This window comes from Rhinolophus ferrumequinum, chromosome 15 (assembly GCF_004115265.2).
Source record: "Rhinolophus ferrumequinum isolate MPI-CBG mRhiFer1 chromosome 15, mRhiFer1_v1.p, whole genome shotgun sequence".
In the NCBI taxonomy this organism is placed as follows: Eukaryota; Metazoa; Chordata; class Mammalia; order Chiroptera; family Rhinolophidae; genus Rhinolophus; species Rhinolophus ferrumequinum.
In genome coordinates this window covers 30,013,706-30,032,286 of record NC_046298.1, presented here as the reverse complement: position 1 = coordinate 30,032,286, position 18,581 = coordinate 30,013,706, and the positions used below count along the sequence as shown (strand labels likewise).

The following is an 18,581-nucleotide window of genomic DNA, read 5'->3' as shown; positions in this document are numbered from 1 at the left end:
CTCTTTGGCCCTAAGGGAAAAGAAGTGGACTCCGTTCTTATAGAAATGTCGTTGTATCTTTCTGAGAAAGGTAATTGCTTGTCATAAACTGTTTCCCCTGGTTTCTCCTTTTGGTTTCTAATCAAATTACCCCAACTGATACAAATTTAAGCAAATAGTTTCATTTCAGGTCACAGAACTTAGTGCTGCAATCAAGGATCTGAATGAAATTCCTGGCAAAATACAGTAATTAGAGGCACAATGAAAGCAGAATCGAAATGTCCCGGCATACCACAACACTAAAAGGCAGTCTGGTTAATTTCCAAATTATATTTGGACTCAACATGCAAGAGGTTCTTTTTCTTTTTTTTTATTTGGGCACAGAAAATAAGACTGAAGAGCATTACAGTAACCACACAAGACTAGGAACATAATTATAAAATAAGCCATACCCTAGCAGGCAAATCATTTTAATGTGTTTTGGGAACTGAATACTCTGTATGGAATTAAAAACAAAGGAAAAAAATCAACGTGCAGAAAATTCATTAAAAAGAAGACACAGAAAAGCTTCGAGTGTCATAAAGTTACAAATACAAAAGCAACAAATTAAAAAACAAACACATGCGATTACAGATTTCGGTAACATTAGTAGCCAGAACATACCCAATGAATTAATGGTCAAATATCTTACTAATTTTGACAGAAGGCTGGTGGTAATGATTAACTTCAATTGATCCAAAGGACTTTATACTTCTTTAAACTGCAAGGAAACCTGGAAAGATGGCTTCAAGTAATTTTGAAAGGGTGGAGTTCCTTTTCTCAAAGAAAACTGACATGGAAGAAGGGTTCATCCCCTCTGCTCGCCCCCGCCCCACCAATTTGTACATTCATTCAACTCTTTTAACGAAGGCAACCAAAAGACAATTTCTTGAGACCCCAAAACATCCTCAGAAGCCACACATTTTATTAAAAACAAAAAAACCCTACAAAGAAAAGAACAAGTCCAAAGCTGAGGGCAATTCTATAAAGTGCAGCATGGTTCACTGTGACAGATTTTGTGGATTTCATGTTAAAATTTCTTTACAAGAAGGAGTGGACGGGAGTGGATCAGGACCCCAGCTATGCCCTGGGTTGAGAAATGACCCGTATGAGAAAGGTGATCTGTGGATCAGTCCTCAGGTATTTTTTCAACTCTGCACACTGCTGAGGTAGGAGCTTCGGAAGAAGTGTGGAACATGTCTAGGAAGTGAGAGTGTCCTCTTGGCAAATCAGTGCCCTCTTGCTCAGTTGGGAGCCTAAGTCGGTCATACTCATAGGCCACGTGTGGCCTTACAAAATGCAAGAGTTGTATCAGATCACAGCCACGGAGGAGGGCAAGATCCAAGACAAAACCACACAAGGCGGACGAAATCCTGGCACTGACCACAAGACATTTCCTGTCTAGTGCAAGCTTAAAGGGGTGGAGGTCGGGGGTGAGGTGGAAAACCCCGGCAGGCAACCTACAAAATGGTTATTAGCAAATGGTATAAAAAAAGTATCAAAACATTTCAAAAAACTTTAAAAACTGCCAGCATTGGCAGACGCATAGGGCAGGATCTCCAAGTGCCCATGGAGCTGCCCTATGCTCCAGAGGTTTGTCCTGGAGGCCAGGACACTGCTTCCCCCCCCCCTCTGAAGACATTCAGAATCCACAGAGACAGTGAGGATGTCAGGCCATGGCTGGAACTGCCCCTCCAGGTTCGGGACCAGTGGTCTGAGATTCTAGCCAAAAGCTCCGAGAGCTGAAAGGCCTGGGAGGTGCTGCTCAGGCTGCAGCGTGCCACGGATGGCCAGGTGAGAGATAAAGGCTGGTAACTCTCCAAGCGGGTGGGGCAGAGGTGCTCTCACTTCCCACATTGCTCAAATCACCAAACTCCTGGCCTTGGGGCCAGGTACTTTGAACCACAGGTGAACTCACCTGAACTCACAGAGTGGGGAGGGACTCCACCCCTTTTGGTGTTTGGGTTTCCACCCAAAACTGAACACCCCTTAGGGTTGGTTTCCGGGATTTCTATTAAGTCTTCATGAGGTTGCCTTATCAATTAGGGGCCAGGGGAGGGACGTTCAGAATATAACACACACATGAGATTTTCTGCTGAGATCCAGATTGGGAAGTCCTACCTGGTAGTCTATCTAAAATGGCAGAATGTTAAAAACACTGATTGCGCCATCCATACAAGTAAGTTGCTGAGACAATCTCTGTATGTCTTCAACAGCAGAAAGACCACCCTACGGAAAAAGGGTTTCTCCAGCTTTTCTGTCTCCTTCCTTCTCTTATTATACATTTATGTCTTAAGCAAACATAAACTGAAGCAAACGTGACCGGCATGAGGATCAAACTCAAAACCTACAATTGCTACGACGTTACAAACTCTAGTTCTTTAAAAGTGAGAAAAACAAAAGCTGAATAAAAGCCCACCATGCTTATTTTGAAAGATCAAAACAATGATCCAGATATTCTCAACGTTCCGCTCAGAGAATTGACAATTTGGCAACGTTAAGGGCAGATATTGCTGTTTTCATCTCAAGATGTCCGCCTGCAAGCATCTGGGCCTTTGTTCCTTAGGTTTGAAACGACACCATCATGATTTGGCAGTTCGAATGGCGACCCGCATAACTAAGTACATCCCCGAGCTCTGCCCATCTGAGTTAAAAACCCTTTTCTTCCATTCTTAGTTTGATTTCCATCTGAACACGTGAACAGCAAAAGCCTGCTTGCTGTGCGCCCCACCACTTCGCTCTCTATGCCTAGGCAAACACTGCTCACTGGTATCGCGCTGCCTTCCTTTGACCTTGAACAAGCTTGAAAAACTTTCTTATTGTAAGTGGAGCCACCATCAATCATCCAAAGTTGGTCCACACGAGGAAACGTAATGCTCAAGCCTACCTTTAAAGGAACGCTCCCCCGACCTCAATAATATGAGATTCTAAGCCGTGTACAGCAAACTGCCTTCACAGTGGCAGGACAGGCAACCCAAGATAGCAGGGGCGGGACACTGTAAGTAACCCAAAAGGCACAAGAAGTCGAAACAGAGGCCAGAGGCCCGCATCCTGGGACATGTTCTGGTACTTGAAAATGAAACAGCTGGCTTAGGTTAAAAACTGATGGCTGTCCTTTCCCCAAGGTCAAAGCCATCTGGCTTCCCAAAGCACGAATAGTCTTTCTATGAGCTCTTCCCCATCTGCCCCTGGAATCTGCTTGAGCGCCACCTCTTTGTTCATGACCGGAGCTGAGCCGGGGAGAACAGGCCACAGGTTCCATGCCTTGTAAAGGGTCTTCAAGTAATGAACCCTATTCTGGAATTGCAAGCGGCTAAACTATCCCCAAGTTGGCAGAAGTTCTGCAAAATGTGTTTCAGGGAGGCCTGGAACTAGGTATGAGATTAGAAGAAGTTTGGAGCTGCTGGGTTGATGGAAGAGTAATAGTTCATGCAGAACTTCTCCACAGTTTGTATAAGCCTTTAGCGACTCCCACATGCAAGGAACCAGCTCAATGCGCAGACCGCTTGCCCAACTAGCAGTAGAGGGCCATGATTTGAGTACTGAAGCTTTCAATGCCCAAGTCACTCTCCGCTCTCCTGGTCACTACAGAAATAGGCCTAATCAAGGTACACCTTGAAGGAAAGGAAAGGAAGTGCAGTAAAGAGACAAAAACAAACTGAGCTTATTCTAATATCAATGTGAATAATACATCTTGAAGTTTTCTCATCTCTGCAATCAGATCTTTGCCAAGGTAATTCACTAATGCCTCCCTTGGCTCATGGTTAAAACCCACCACGCGCCTGTTCTCCCATCATACTTTGAGTTACACAGTGACGTGGCTGGTAGTCTCACACTCGCCTTCAAGGGCCCGCACTCTCGACGTCCTAGTCACTGCAGGAATCAGTGCAGGGCGGTCACACATCTCAGAAGGAGGTGCTGAATATATTCTAATAGCTTATATAGACTGAAAGAGCTTCACCCCTCGGAGGAGCCTGGTGATTATTTCATCGAACCCTGTCGCTTAATGAATGAGGAAAACAGCTCAAAACTTGTTCAAGAATTTGCCCAGTGGCACAAAACGACTAAGCAGCAGAAGGCTGGGACTGGGGTCTGTTGCTTGAGTGGGGGGAGGCACTCGCCAACCTTAGGGATTGACGAGCGCTCACTGGGAAAAACGCTTTCGATGGCTCCTCGGAGCTGGAGTCACAGAAGACAATGGCGAATTCTAGGGGGTGCTCCCTTTTCCTTTCCTGAGAAATAAATGTACATCGGGGGGTGGGGGGCTCAGTACATCAGTGATATAAGAAACAGTGGGTTCCAGAAAAAAGAAAGTTAAAAAAAAAGCCCAAATTATAGAATAATGTTTATAAAGAACATCATGCCTTTCCCCCCTTTCCTCCCTGATTACCTGTACCCTTTTAGAATTCAGGAAGATTACCAACCAGGAAAAATGGGATTATTCGGTAACAAGTCACCGGGTAAGAAAATCCCAGTGGGAACAGCTTCCTGGTGAGAAGTCCCAGGTCTCGCCTGACTGTTCAGCCAGCTGGTGACCCTTGGTCACCGACTCACCCTCTTGGGGTCTCGGTGTCCCTACTTATAAAAACGAATGCACTTGGCCTTGCCAGTGACTCCCAAACGTGGTTGATGCTCAGTCATTCCAGGAACTGGTTAAGATACAGTTTTCAGCCACTTCCCCCCACCAGTCCTGGTAGTTTTAGACGCGATCATTCTGAGATGAGGCCCAGGCATCTGTATTTTTAAAAGCTCAGCCAGGTTTGGGGAGGCATTGACGAGGGGGTCAGAACCGTCCCCACTAAAGCCTCAAGTTTCACTACAAAAATTTCTGCATAGACCCTGCCTTAGCTACTTTCAGGGGGATGGAGAGGGGCAGCCCCAAGCATTTGTAATGTGGGGAGAAGCCCTGCGTAGACAGACGTAAGGGGGTTATTTCCTGCCTGGGCCTAGGTTTAATTATTCAAGCAAGATAATAAGTAAAGTTACATAGAATATTTAATTGATTACGGTGATATAGAAATACCAAGAATCATAAAAGTAAAAAAAGCCGCTAAGTGGTACATCGTGGGTCCAGGGTTCTACAAAGTTGTTGCTGGCCTACAGATACTCTGGGAGGTGGCGGTGGGGACGGGGGTCCCAGCAGGCGAGGGTGGGGTCACTGGTCCCGGTCCTGGTGCCTCCTGGCCTTGCCCTTCTTCTTCTTGTCCTCCAGCCTCGGCTTCAGGGCGCAGACGCAGGCGGACACGCCAGCGATAGCCTTGGGCAGGTCGGTGCCTTTGCTCCACTTGTCCTTCTCACGGTCGTACACCTGGACCGTCTTGGAGAAGGCCGTGTTCTCCCAGCTATAGCCGCCCAGGATGTAGATGCGGCCCTCCCACACGGCCACCCCCGACTCACTGTTGGCGTGCAGCAGCGGGGCCACGCGGGTCCACTGGTTGCACTGCGGGCTGTAGGCCTCGACGCCCAGCACATCGAAGCGTTCCATGGACTCCACGCTGTCGTCACTGCCCCCGATGGAGTAGATGCGGTCCTCCAGGCTGCACATGCTGTGCCAGCCCCGCGCCGTGGTCATGGGCCGCCGCTCCTCCCACACGTCCGTCCGGTGGTCGTAGCACAGCAGGTTCTTGCGGTAAGGGCCGATCTGGTAGTCGTGGCCCCCCGAGATGTACACAAAGTCTTTGTAGATGGTGCCTGCATGGCCGTACGTGAACCTGTGGAGTGATGGACAGATGGACAGAGCGTCAGAGAGGGATTCCAGTGCTGCTCCGGGCTGGGCCTCCATGAGCCGGGGCCTCAGTCTCCTCTTCTGTAAAATGGGGACAACCTGCCCTCTCAGGGGGTCATGAGAGTTTGAGGAGGTAACGCAGGGAGTGGCAGCTGTCACTGGATAGGAAGTGGAAGAGCAGGACAAGTAAAAGGGTTGCTGTGTAGCAGACCTCCTGGACAAGAATCCCAGCTCTGTCCCTCTATTTCCCCACTTGAGAAGTGGGCATAATCACAAGACTACTATCCTTCTCCTAAGGGCTGGAAACAACACTATGCTATGGAGGCACACATATGTACCTGATCAAATTACATATGAAATGGGGAATGAAAGAAAGTGCAACTCCAATTATATGACATTCTGGACAACAATATAGGGACAGTAAAGAAGCAGTGGTTGCCAGGGGTTCAGAGGAAGGGGGAGGGGTGAAGGAGTGGACCCCGGGGGATCCCAGGGCAGGGACCCTATTCCGTAGGATTCTGTGATGGTGGATACCAAAACCCACAGAATGTACAACATCGAGAGTAAAGATTAATATCAACCACGGACCTTAGTTAATGATATTATATCAATACCAGTGCATTCATTGGAACAAATGTGCCACACACTCCTGCAAAATGCTAAAAATAGGGGAACCTGTGTGTGCTCAGGGAGAGCGATACATGGGAACTCTACTTTCTGCTCAATTTTCTGTAAGCCTAAAATTACTCTAAGAAATGAAGCCAATATAAAGGCAAAAAAAAAACAAAAACACAAAGTGCAAACAGAGGTGAAACAAAAGGAAGCAACGTCATAAAATTCGGGGGAGGGGGGTACAGGTTACTTAGCCAGGAGGGAGGTGGGAGACAAAAGCATATGGGGCGATATATTCCCGGGGACACGTTCCACGTCTGGGTTTGGGCTGTGGATTCATGAAGGTCCATCACACAAACAAGTCAACACATGAAAAAAGATACGAGTAAATAAATGAAATAAAGGAGGGGCACGCATGCACTAACGCAGGTGGCATCGTGGGTTATGATTATTCCAACCGTGAACACCTCAGGTCCACTTAGAAAGAATAAGAGGCTTGTTGTAGCCTTTAGGGCGCACAAATCACACTGGCTGGCCCAGAGGAAGTGACAGCAGCAGATGTTCGCATAACTATTATTAAGCCTCCCTTCCCCATCTGTAAAATGGGATTGAGGACCCAAGCCTAGGAGACCACAGGTCTTGGTCTGCCTATGACGGGGTCGGTATTTATACCGGGGACCCGTCCCCTTCACTGCCATGCTGGTTTGGATCATAAATGGTACAGGAGCTTATCTCCACTCCACGAGGTTCCTGGGGACAGCAAGGGACTCATCCCAGAGAACACTTGGCCCAGACTTGACACAGGGCAATCAGTCACCACCATCACGACTGTCCAGTCACCTTGGGAACAGGTCTCCAGGTGTTCGTCCACTGCCTTCCTGGAGCTCTCTACATGAAGCTGGTGGTACCTAGGGACCGGAGGGGCTGGGGTTCACACCCAGACACATACCCCATGTACCCTCCTAACTCTCAGGGATAAAGTCCCCAAGACACCTGGAGGCATTCCACAGCAGGACTGGTTCAGAAAGTGCTCCTGCAGGTTCGACTACGAGGAACTGGTAAGATACACGGTGTGCACCTTCTGCTAAGCCCGCGATGATGATAAATGCACACCAATGCAGAGAGAAGGAGGCGCGCTCTGCGCCCTGGAGCATTTCCCACGTGCTGCACGCGGTGTGGGGCGTTCCTCAAATGTATCTTACCTCACCTTATGCTAAGCTAACCCTACGGGGTAGGTCTGAGAATCACGCCTACTTTACAGACGAGGAAATGAAAAGCGCGGGGTGCAGACGCTTGCTCGTCTTCATATAATACAGGTATCCCCCCACCTCTTTGAACTCCCCCTGCCCAAACTCAGAGGTTTTTAAGTAAATCCCTCACTATCTGAACTCAATACTCCCTGAAACCCAGGAAGTAGGTAGACTCAGAAACGGAGGGCTAGAACAGGAGCCCTGTCGTCAGCACCACACCCTCCATCCCTTTTAGTCTCCCCACTGTTATGTACAAGCCAGGAGATTTTTCTGGAGGCCAAAATATCCAGAAAGCAAGGTGGAACGAACTATAATCTAAAAGCCGTCAAGTTTGAGGAGTCCGCCACGAAACCCCCAATCACCTTGGCAAACCGGCCACGTAGGACCAGGAGTCAGTCTTGGGACTGTAAGTCTCTACAGAAGAGAGAGCTCCGTTTTCATTCCGGCCACCGACGGCCACCAGCATGTCTTCAATGGAAGCAAGGTAGAAATCCACGCGGCGCTGGTTCATGGAGGCCACCTGTGGAGGTGAGACACCTGTACCTTCCCTTCCCCAAACCCTGGAAAGTGTAACATCCAGCACCAGTTCCCAAAGGTGTTCTAGGGAACACACAGCCCGAGAAGGGAAGGCAGTGGCCAAATGAGTTTGGGGGAAGGGAGCCAAACTCGAAGAAAGGAGGGTTTTTTAGGAGGGATTCTCAGAGTCCCCAAGGACCCTCGAGACATTGCGAACCCCCAAGAGAGGGATGGAGCACACAGTTCCCCAAACTTGTTTGGCCATGTGGCCAGCCTTGGGGACTTGAATTCCACAGGACACACCGTTCATAATTGTTGATTTCGTGGTTTCCTTAAATAAAAATTCAACCTTCCTCTTGCCACCCCATCAGATGATTTTTTAATTAATGCTGACTGCCACCTGTGTTAACCGGCAGAAAGTGGCACTCAGCAGGAAATTGAAAAGCAGAAGACTCAACTTTTTTTTTGTTTTAAATGATACAAGCAGAACACATGAAGGAACTGTCCTGCAGGAGGCCATACATTCAGGCTGCCAATACTACTAAGCTTTTGAGGGCAGCGCCAAAGCTGGAAGCCTCTTTCTAGTGGCAAGACTTCTACCTTGGTGGGAGGTTTTAGATTTTGGAGAATAAAATCAAAAGGTCATCAGAATCTATTCTGAGTTGTGAGCTCAGAAAAACACCGAGTTAAGTAAAAACACGGAGGTGTGAGTATAAAGACTGAGACCGACTTTCATGGATGGTGGCCTAGAGAGGCTTTCGTGGGAGAAAAGAGACACCTTCTCTCTGCCAGGCACTTGGCAATCAATATGAGCTACAACCCCTGACTCTAGAAGGTCAATATCACCCACCCATTTCCAGAGGGGAAAGCTAAAATTTGGAGAGGGCAAGGAACCAGCAAAAATCCCCAGCTACAATTTCGCCAAGTTGGGATATGAACTCAGGTCTGACGCCAAGACCTACACTCTTCCCAGAATTAGCTGCCACACCTGCCAAAAGGGCACGGCTCCTATCAGGGGTGAGCCATTGTGGCCTCCTGAAACTGGCTCCGAACTTTTCCAAAAGAGGAGCTCGGCCGAGACTGAGCCATGGGAAGAGTGGTCTAACTGTGGGCCAGATCTCTAGACCGGCGCTATCCAATATGGTAGCCACTAGCCTCGTGTGGCCATTTACACGCAAATATGTATTAGTTACAGTGACATCAAATTGAAAATTCAGTCCTTCAGTCCCAGTGGCCACAGTCTCAAGTGTTCAACTGCCACACATAACTGGTGGCTACTACATGGGACAGCGCACAGGTATAGAATGTTTCTATCAATGCCGAAAGTTCCATTGGACATCGCTGCTCTGGACCAGGACCGATCCTGCAGAAGGCGGCCGGTCAACCCTCACTCCTCTCAACCGCGGTGCAGGCACAAGGGTGGATGGGCACTAGGGGGCTCGTCACTTTATCATCACACCTCGTTCAGAAGCAGGACGCTGGTCAAGGCCCGAGAGATGGGAGGGGCAGTCAAGGGTAGGTTAAAGAGCTCAAAAAGTCCTCAAGAGTAAAGAAAGAATCTGGCTTTAATCTCACCTTGATCCACTGTTTACAGCGGGGGTCATACCTATAAAGAAGATTGGATGCTGCGTCCCCTCCATTGTCCCTCGAGAAGCTGCCACCAGCGATGAAGATGAACCCCCCCAAGACGGCGACACAGTGGTGGCTCCGCCGGGCCGGCAGGGGTGTCTCCTTGACCCACTGCTCGCTCTTGGCATCCAGGTAGCAGGTGTCGTCACTGAGCTCCAGACACCGCTCGGAGACCTCGCCCCCCACGAACAGCAGGCGCTCCTCGTTGGTGCGCAGCGCCGTGCGCTTGGTCTGCATGACCGGCTGGGCCGCCAGGCTGTTGTGGTAGCACACGGCCTCCTCGATGAAGCCCTCGCAGTTGGCCTCCCTGGGCAGCAGCGAGCACACGGCTGGCTTGACGCGGTGCAGCAGGTCGTTCTTGGGGATAAGGGGGAAGTGGATGTGCTCCAGCACCTGGTAGGCGTGGGTCTCGCGCTCCGGCTGCTGCGTCAGCCACTGCAGGGCGGCCTGCAGCAGGTCGTGCTCGCATTCCCGCTGCACGTCGCTGCTGCTCAGGTACAGGCACAGCTTCTGCATGGAGATGTTCTGCAGGAAGTCGGGCGTGAAGGACAGCGTGCCGAAGTGGCTCAGGATGAAGCCGTCGATGAAGGCGTCCAGCCGCTTGAGGCTATAGATGGAGGCCAGCTCCTGCAGGTACAGGTAGTTGTCCTCGCTCACCTCCTGCTCCAGGTACTCGCAGCAGAAGTCCACCACTGTCCAGATCTGCAGCAGGTGGGCCGTCTCCAGGATGTAGTCGATGTTGCCGCCATCCAGGGCCAGCTCCCCGCCGTACAGGAAGTCCACCACCGCCTTGAGGCCGATGTAGGACGCGCCGATCAGCTCCACCTCCTTCTGGAAGGCCTCGCGCATGCCCAGGGTGAACATGGAGTTGAAGTAGTCGCTGCACACGGCCAGCAGGTTGCGGTGGGCGGGCACGCGCTGCTCGTCGGCCACCAGGACGATGTCACAGAAGAGACCGCGGAGACGCTGCTCATTCAGCCTCTGCAGCACTGTGGTCGAGTGCTCGGCCCAGCGGTACACCTGTAGGAGAGCGTGTGTCAGGGCTTCAGGGGCACCCAGGCCCGGAGAGGGGGAGCGCACCAACCTGTCCCCCACAGCTGAAGCGTCCTGGAGTCACTCTAGTGCAACATGACTAGCATTTTCAACACAAGGGAATGAAAGAGAATGGGAAATAAAATATCACAGTAGGAAATAAGGGTATTTGGGTGTGTGATTGTATTGTATATATTCTTCCTTTTCTTTTATAAATAAAATTCATAAAATCAACCTTCCTTCCTTACTCCCTCCCTTCCTTCTTTCCTTCCTGTGGGTCATGAACAAATAGGTTTGAAAAACACTCTCCTATCTCACGTGATGGCTCAGGGTGCCGCCTCTGAAGTCAGCCAGAATCAGGGTTTGCATCCAGCTCTGCCACTTACCAGCTGTGTGATCTTGAGTGAGTCATAAGGAGGCTCTGAGCCCCATTTCCTTATCTCACAAGTGAGGATGATGGTATTCATCGCTCAGGTTGGGGGCGGTGGGGGGCGGGGGGATGGTTAATGAGACAGATCCTGGCAAATGGCCAGCCCAAGGGAAGCTGTTGTGATTGTCAGTCCCCACCGAGGCCATGTGCTGAGGAAGACGGCTTTCTCTTTGTCTTAGAAAGGCAAATGGTCATGCTACAGAGACCCCCATTTCTACTGATCGGTCCAGGGATGTGGCAGGTCCCAAAGATTGAGCGATGCTCTGGGGATCCTACTTCCAGAGACACGGCACCACCAGCTATTGCCAGGGTTTAAAGAGATATACGGCATGTAAGATGCAGAAACGCTATCTTTCCTGGGGGCTTTTATGTACTGTGCACTTGACATGCACTCTCTCATTCGAGCATCACGACAACCCCCCAAGGGAATGTCTATTATAATCCCCATTTTCCAGATGAGGAAAGTGGAGGTTCAGAGAAACTAAGAAACTTGCTCAAAGCCCCACAGTGACTACGCAGCAGGGCTGACATTTGAACCCAGGTCTGATTCCAGACCCCAAACCTGTAATCACCATCCTATGCTAGAATTATCAAATCAATTAATGTGAATAATAACTACGAAGTAATTCCATAAATTCAGGTCAGTAGACATTTATTGAGTGCTATATGCCTGTCATGTGCTTTTGAGGATACGAAGATATGTCAGACCTGGACAACAGTTTCTAAATCCTTGGAGGACCAATTATGCTTTGGGCTTTCAGGACACTGCAAATTATTTATTCACTATAGAAAAATAAGAAAATTCAATACAGGGAAAACCAGGCCATTCAGAAAGATCAACTAGGTAGCTGGTCTGTCTGAGGGCAATTGAGGCCAAGCTGAGCACCAAGCCTGAAAAGGAGAAATGGTAGTGGAAAGGGAGATGGCTTAGGAGATACGCGCAGCCGTGTGACTGGCGTACAGGTCCAAATTCTTACAGCTTACTTCTCAACACGTGTCCTATAGCAGTGGGTTTCATATCTTTCTTCCCCTCCAAGTCTGCTCTTTACTGCCTCTGACCCATTTGTAATTGGGGTACTTTATTTCCCTGTGGTCCCTCCTTGTCTGGTGAATTCCAACATCAATTGCTCCGTCTATATTATAGGTGCAGACAACAACCTCACATTCTGATGAGGACACCGCACATACATTGCCTAAAGCTTCCTTCCCCTCCATGTTAGGAAGCTAGGCTCTGCTGCCCTTATGTTACCGGATGGTTTCTCATGGGTCCCATACATGGACAACTCCATTTATTCTGGTTACTCACTGAGAGCGCCTGGCTGGCCCGGTTTTGGCTTCTAATTAAGCAGGAATGGTCTGGGCTCCAGCACACAATGGCTGGGGGCTCCTCTCGGGTGTAGACTGAAGAATGGAAATTAAAAAGCACAACAGCAGCAGGCTACCTCATAAAGTAAAGGCTCAGTGTCCCGAGAGAAGCAAGTGAGGGGCATCAGGTGTGCTGTCTGTCCAGCCTGGGCCCCTGGTTGTCTCTAAGCTGGTGGGGGTGCTGCAACTCCACACTTAAATGGGGGTACACATGACCCCAGGCTGCTCCGTAAAAAGGAAAACAGCCCCAAGGGGGTGGGGACCAGGGAAAGCCCCAGACGACAGCTGCCAAGGGGAACCATCTGCTCCAGTGAGCCAGGGCAGGGAAAAGGGCAGAGCTGCTTCTAAAACTGGGTCTCCATGCTAAGTAGGCATGTTTAATTCTGTACCTGGATCTCAACTACAGCCCGTTTCTGGTTATTTCAGTGTAGCTGCAGAAGACAAGAACTTTCAAACAACAGACAAACATGACTTCCCAGTTTTAAAGGGGCAGTAGCAACCGAGTTGCAGCCTTTTGTGTAATTTGGAAGCCCCGAATCCCAACATTCTCTCATGGCATTAACCCTGTTCAGTTTTTCACTTCCTATGTGTTATTGCCTTTTTCAGAGGCAAGGCAAAGTGGGTGAAGAAGCACAGGTCCTCGGGAGCTAACCCTGGACAGACGCAGCAGGGACAGGGCATTTCGTAATAAAACAGAACTCAGCATCAAAATGGATCAACACACGTTAGAGTAAATAACAATGGTGGTCGCGCTGAGAAGGAACAATGTATCATTACAAGCAGCAACGGAGGGGAACCTCACATGACGCATCATGCTGAGCGCAAGGAGCCAGGGACACAAGAGAGAGCACCTACTCTCTGATTCCATCTACATAAAGTTCAAGGGCAAGGAAAACGGTGGTGCTGGGAGAGTTGCAATGTAGCAACTGCAGGCTACAGAGGCGTGTCAATGTAGAAAATCAAGGGTACTTTCTTAATACAAAATGTTACGAATGTAAATACAATCAACCAAGGGATAGAGAACTCTATTCCTAAAAGCTTCGATTCAGAAACACACTCAGAATCTGGCTTTAAGGGGACAAAGATTTCTAGTGCTATCAAACTTAGAAAGCTATACTGTCTCCACAGCCAAGCTCCGAAACAAAGCCCCTTTGAGTCAGCAGCGAGACCTTTCTGAGTTTTCACAGCAGATAAAGCCGGGCTTGGCAAGAGCCTTCTCAGTAAACACAAATGGAAATAGGAGACCGTTTCTCAAGAGAACCAACCTCTCCCGAAAATTACACCCCGTTTTTCTTTTATGCACATCTGTAAAACCTCTTTCTTCTTTTCTCAAATCTCCAGGCTGCTCACAACCCTCTTTATCTAACGTAGTCTTTCCCAGTCATTTTTTCATCTTCTTTTCACTCTTAAGGTATTTTTTTCTAATGGCCTCCATAAAATGTTAATGCCACATATATTCTGTTTATCTGTGCAGGTACTTTAATCATAAAAAGAGTAAAAATTCTTTCCATACCCCAAGAATCAATTTCACCCTTTTGGGGGCAATAGTAGCCTCACTAAGAAGGACGATCTAAGGTAACCACAATATTTAATCTCCAAAAAAGGGCCATTTTTAAAGAAACGCTGTCTTTTCCTAGGGGCTTATATGTACCTTGAACTATGCTGTACCCTTGACATGTACACATATATTGATACGTATAAAAAGATGGGTATAAGCGCCCTGCAAATCAGCCCCCCAATCCTTATCTATAGCAGCTGTGGGGCCAGGGATTGCTGAGTCCCTAGAGGACTTTGCTGCAGGTGTATATTCCCAGGTCCTGCTCTAAGATTTTAACTGAGCAGGTCTGGGGTGGTGCCAGGCATACGCTTCTCCCAGGGTGATTCTGATGCAGCTAGTGTGACACAGGTTGGTAGCCCAGCCCTGGGAAACCACCCTCACTCCTTCCTAGGGTCCCAGAAAGTCATGATGGGGGCAGACCCTGGGCTCTTATCATCCAGGTATGCAACGTGCTGCCTCCACCGTAAGCTCAGGTGCTGGCTTCTCAATGGTCTCGTCCTTGGAGTTTTTGAGCCCCCAAGTAGGGACAGCAATCCCATGGCTTTTATCCTCTTAGGGTTGAAGCGCAGAATAAACGAGTTGAGCTGTCTCTAACATCCATCGCACTCCCAGCTCGCTCTGATTTTATGATTCTTCCACTCCTGGCCCATGCTACCTCTACTCATCCTTAAGGAGACTGACACCACCACCAAGAGCAGAAAACCAGTTTGTACACTGAGGATGAGCTCATCAGAAAAACATCACACTTCGCAGGCAATTTGCACAGGTGGTGAGCGACCGTTCACAGACCTTTGAAGATTCGCTGATTTTGTAGGGCCGAGACACTCGCGTCTGCCGGCTTCCTTCCATCATAAAAGAGGTCGCGGCCCTACAACAAGAACAGGATTTCTGAGCACATCGTAATGGTAATAGCTCTGGGTCATTTGTTAATTGCAGGCTCTGCTGGACCATATCAGTGACAACAAGGGCAAAAGCAATCACACAGAGGACAGAGGCGAAGAAGGCAGTGTACCACAAAGAACTCTACGCAGTGAGTTGAAAAATCAGATTGTTAAAATCAGAGAGCCCATTTAACAAGTGTTCCTTGATCATCTAAAAATCCAACAACATCATGTCTTTTAGACCACCTCCTACAAATACCTCCCTTTTGATGCTTGATCTTGACTAGACCTTTGGCTAGATCAAGGTTATAAAGACAAGAGTTACCATTGCAGAGTCCAGACCCTGGAACCAAACTAAGGGATTTCCCTATGCTGTCTCATTTAACCCCACCACTACTTGGCCGGGCTGATGTCACTTATCCCATTTTACAGATGAGGCTATTGGGTTCAAGGTCACAAAACTAGTCAAATGGCTGGGGACCAAACCTGGGTCTTTCACCGTGATGTTCTGCTGCATGTGGCCCAGTCTTTGACAGTGTCATACTTCTAAAATATGAAGGTAAGGATGTGGTGCAGTGATGACATCACAAATAAAACATGTTGTAGACACAGGTACTGGTTTACATGCTTTCCTGGTTTAATCCCCACAACCACCCCATAAGGCCAGCCTATTACTATTCTGTTTATGGAGGAGGAAACTGACAGCAATGAGAGGAAGTAATTTGACAGCGTCACACAGTTAGGAAGAAGCCAGCAGAGTTGGGATCTTAATCCAGGGTGATTTCCATGCACTTAACCACCTGACCATAAAATAAAATTAAAGAGCCTGCAGGCAGGAAACCTCTGCCGTGGCCTATGCCCTGCCTGGGATATCCAGGATAAACTCGAACAAGCATGTTAACCTCTCTAGACCTCATGGCTGCATCTATGTTAAGGTTTCTTCCAGCTTTGAAATGCTAAGCAACTCACTGACAGCACTAGTCAGGATTTGGGACCTTGGTGGGAGGGGACACACAGAGGAAGGACTAAGCCAGCAATAGGGGCACAAGTCACATACTGGGACAGAGGGTTTAAGAAGGAATTTCTTTCCCCTGCTGAGTTGAGAAGAGTCATTTGCTACCTATTGAACAAACCAGCCTTTGCTAATAAAAAAACAATGTAACAAGACGTCAGCACAGTTTCAAGATAATTCCAACACACAGAGGAGGCTCCAGTGTTCCCAAAGAAGGAATAACTTTGGGCACAGTTCATTCGTCCAACCCCCTGTGCAAAGGAAGTGGACAGCTAGACTTCTCTTGGTGCAAAGGAAGTGGACAGCTAGACTTCTCTTGACCAACGAGCAACTTTGTGACAATGACCAGCTATACCCACCCCTGGCCTTTGGGACAGCCCCTCAGCTGCTGGGGGTGCTCAGAGAGGGAAGGGAAAGAAACCACATTCATGCAGTGCCTACAGCACCTCCCTGACTTCCTTGTTTCACCTTCACCCTGAGACAGGTGCCACCATCATTTCTGACACCCAGGCTCCGGTGGTAAAGGGGCCCACCCAAGGTCACACCACAGAAAGCAGCAGGTCCCTCTCTCCACCACTCCAGGAGGCCAGCCAGGGCTCAGTTTGCCCTGAGTACTAAAAGCTTTCTTTTCTAGGCCAAGCTTTCTAGAGAGAGTTTCCCCCTCGTGTAGTAGGTTCCCTTTTGTCTCCGGGCAAGTGGTTTGGGGCCGATTTCTACACGAGTGTTGGGTGTCCGCTGCCTCCGTGCTTTCTGGAAGCAGACGAGGGGTCAAGGCCATCCACATGGGTAGTGACGATCCCCAGTTACGCATAAAAGATCTTTTCGTAAACACGGGAACAGAGGACACGTCCGGACGGATGAGCCCCCAAGGAACCCCCTCTCCGAGCTCCTTCCCCGGGTTTCAACCCTGAACCTGCCCGCCCTCAGCGCTCGAGGAAACACAACATTGTAGAGATGGGCACGGCTGCCCGCCAGCACTCACCCGCGGCAGGGTCTCCGGGGACACCGCTGTCGCTCGCTCGGACCCGGCACCCCCTGGCGGAACTGCCGGCACAACGGCTGCCTGGGCAGGCTCGAGCCGGCTGCGAGGAGGCAGAGGAGGCGGAGTCGGGACGCGACCCAGTCCGGCGCCCGCGACAGGACGCTGGGACACTCACCTGGGCCACGCGGGCCAGCCGCACAGGCCGCACCTGTACCACCCACGGGGGTGGCGGCGCCCCTCCCCCCGGCTCCGCTGCACCACTGCCCCCCGCACAAAGGGAGCCGCGGGCGGGCCGGGCGGGGGTCTCCCCCGCAGGGCTGGGGGCCCTCCCCAGGCAGGCCCGCCCCCCGCCCCCCGACGGCTGGCGGCGCCCGGCGGGTCGCGGGCAGGAGGCGGGCGCGCGGCCGCCCACCGAGGAGGCGCGCTACGGCCGCGGCGCGGAGACCCCCGGCGGCGGGGCCGCACCGGCGGGGCGCAGGGGCGCGGGCGCTGGAGCCCCGGGGCGGGCCGGGTGCGCGGCCATGGCTCCGCCAGGAAGTGCGAGGCCGAGGGCGGAGGCGCGCGCGGCCAATGGCGGCGGCCGGGAGGAGGTGGGCTCAGGCGGCGCCGAGGCGGGGCCTGCGCCCGGGGCGGGCGGCGCGCGCGGGGCTGCGGGGCCGACGCCGCCCGCGCTCCGACCGCCCCGGTCACGCGGCGGGACGTGCACACTGAGTGTCCCCCACCGTGCCAGACGCGGGGACACGGCGTGGCCAGGACAGGCAAGGTCTCGGCCCGAGGGGACTGACAGGAGTCCGGGAGTGGAGTGCTGTTGGGAGCAGCGCGATGGCATCTTTGCTCCCTCACCTCCTTTTAGTCTTGGCTGGAAAGTCCCCTGCGTTCAGCCTAGGGTGAGGACTTCGTTGACCCCTGTATTTAAAGTCACATCCTCCCTCTCGTCACCCTACTTCCAGCTGTATGCTTCCCTTTAGCTCCTACCATCTTCTCATGTTCTAAATCATTTTCTTATTCATTGGCTTATTGTCTCTCTCCCCTTGTAGACACCCTCCAGGGCAGGATTTATTGTCCGTTTTCTCCCTGGCTGAGCCCCCGGTGCTGGCACACAGGAGGCGCTCAGTAAATATTTGTGGAATGAATGAATTTAACCATCACTGATCAGTCTATCAATTGTCAAACTTATCTCATGCTACAGCATAGAAGAACCTTGAAAACATGCTAACTGAAAGAAGCCAGGTACAAAAGAACACCTATTGTACGCTTCAATGTACAGGAACATTTCTGTCCAGAACAGGCAAATCCACAGAGACAGAAAGTAGTATTAGTCGTTGCTAGGGGCGGAGGTCGTCGGATAGGGGAAAGGGGTGCATGTGTGGCTGTTAAACGATTAGGGATTTCCTTTTGGGGTGATGAAAATGTTCTGAAATCAGTATTGATCCCAGGACTCTGTGAATATACTAAAAACCATTGAATTGTGTGATTTAAAAGGGTGAATGTTATGGTATGTGAATTATATCTCAGTAAAGCTGTAACAAAACCAAACAAAAAACTTCTCCCTCTCCCAGTTTTTCTATTTC

At 50.2% G+C, this 18,581-nt stretch overlaps 1 protein-coding gene across 3 annotated transcripts; it reads right to left on the bottom strand.

Annotated features, from left to right (window-relative positions):
* Positions 1-358: 358 nt before the first annotated feature.
* On the bottom strand, positions 359-17,380 carry KLHL36 (kelch like family member 36). 3 transcript variants are annotated; one of them, XM_033127550.1, is made up of 5 exons: positions 17,011-17,379; positions 14,925-15,003; positions 9,697-10,770; positions 7,968-8,125; positions 4,996-5,729 (listed from the first exon to the last, which is right to left on the bottom strand). In XM_033127550.1, exons 2-5 carry the CDS (start codon positions 14,985-14,987, stop codon positions 5,174-5,176), a joined length of 1,851 nt encoding a protein of 616 aa, XP_032983441.1. In that variant the 5' UTR covers positions 14,988-15,003; positions 17,011-17,379; the 3' UTR covers positions 4,996-5,173. The 3 variants fall into 3 exon arrangements, with proteins under 3 accessions (XP_032983443.1, XP_032983441.1, XP_032983442.1); XM_033127552.1 differs by lacking the exon at positions 14,925-15,003 and having other exon boundaries at positions 359-5,729; positions 17,011-17,378; XM_033127551.1 differs by lacking the exon at positions 7,968-8,125 and having other exon boundaries at positions 9,728-10,770; positions 17,011-17,380.
* Between the last annotated feature and the right edge of the window lie 1,201 nt (positions 17,381-18,581).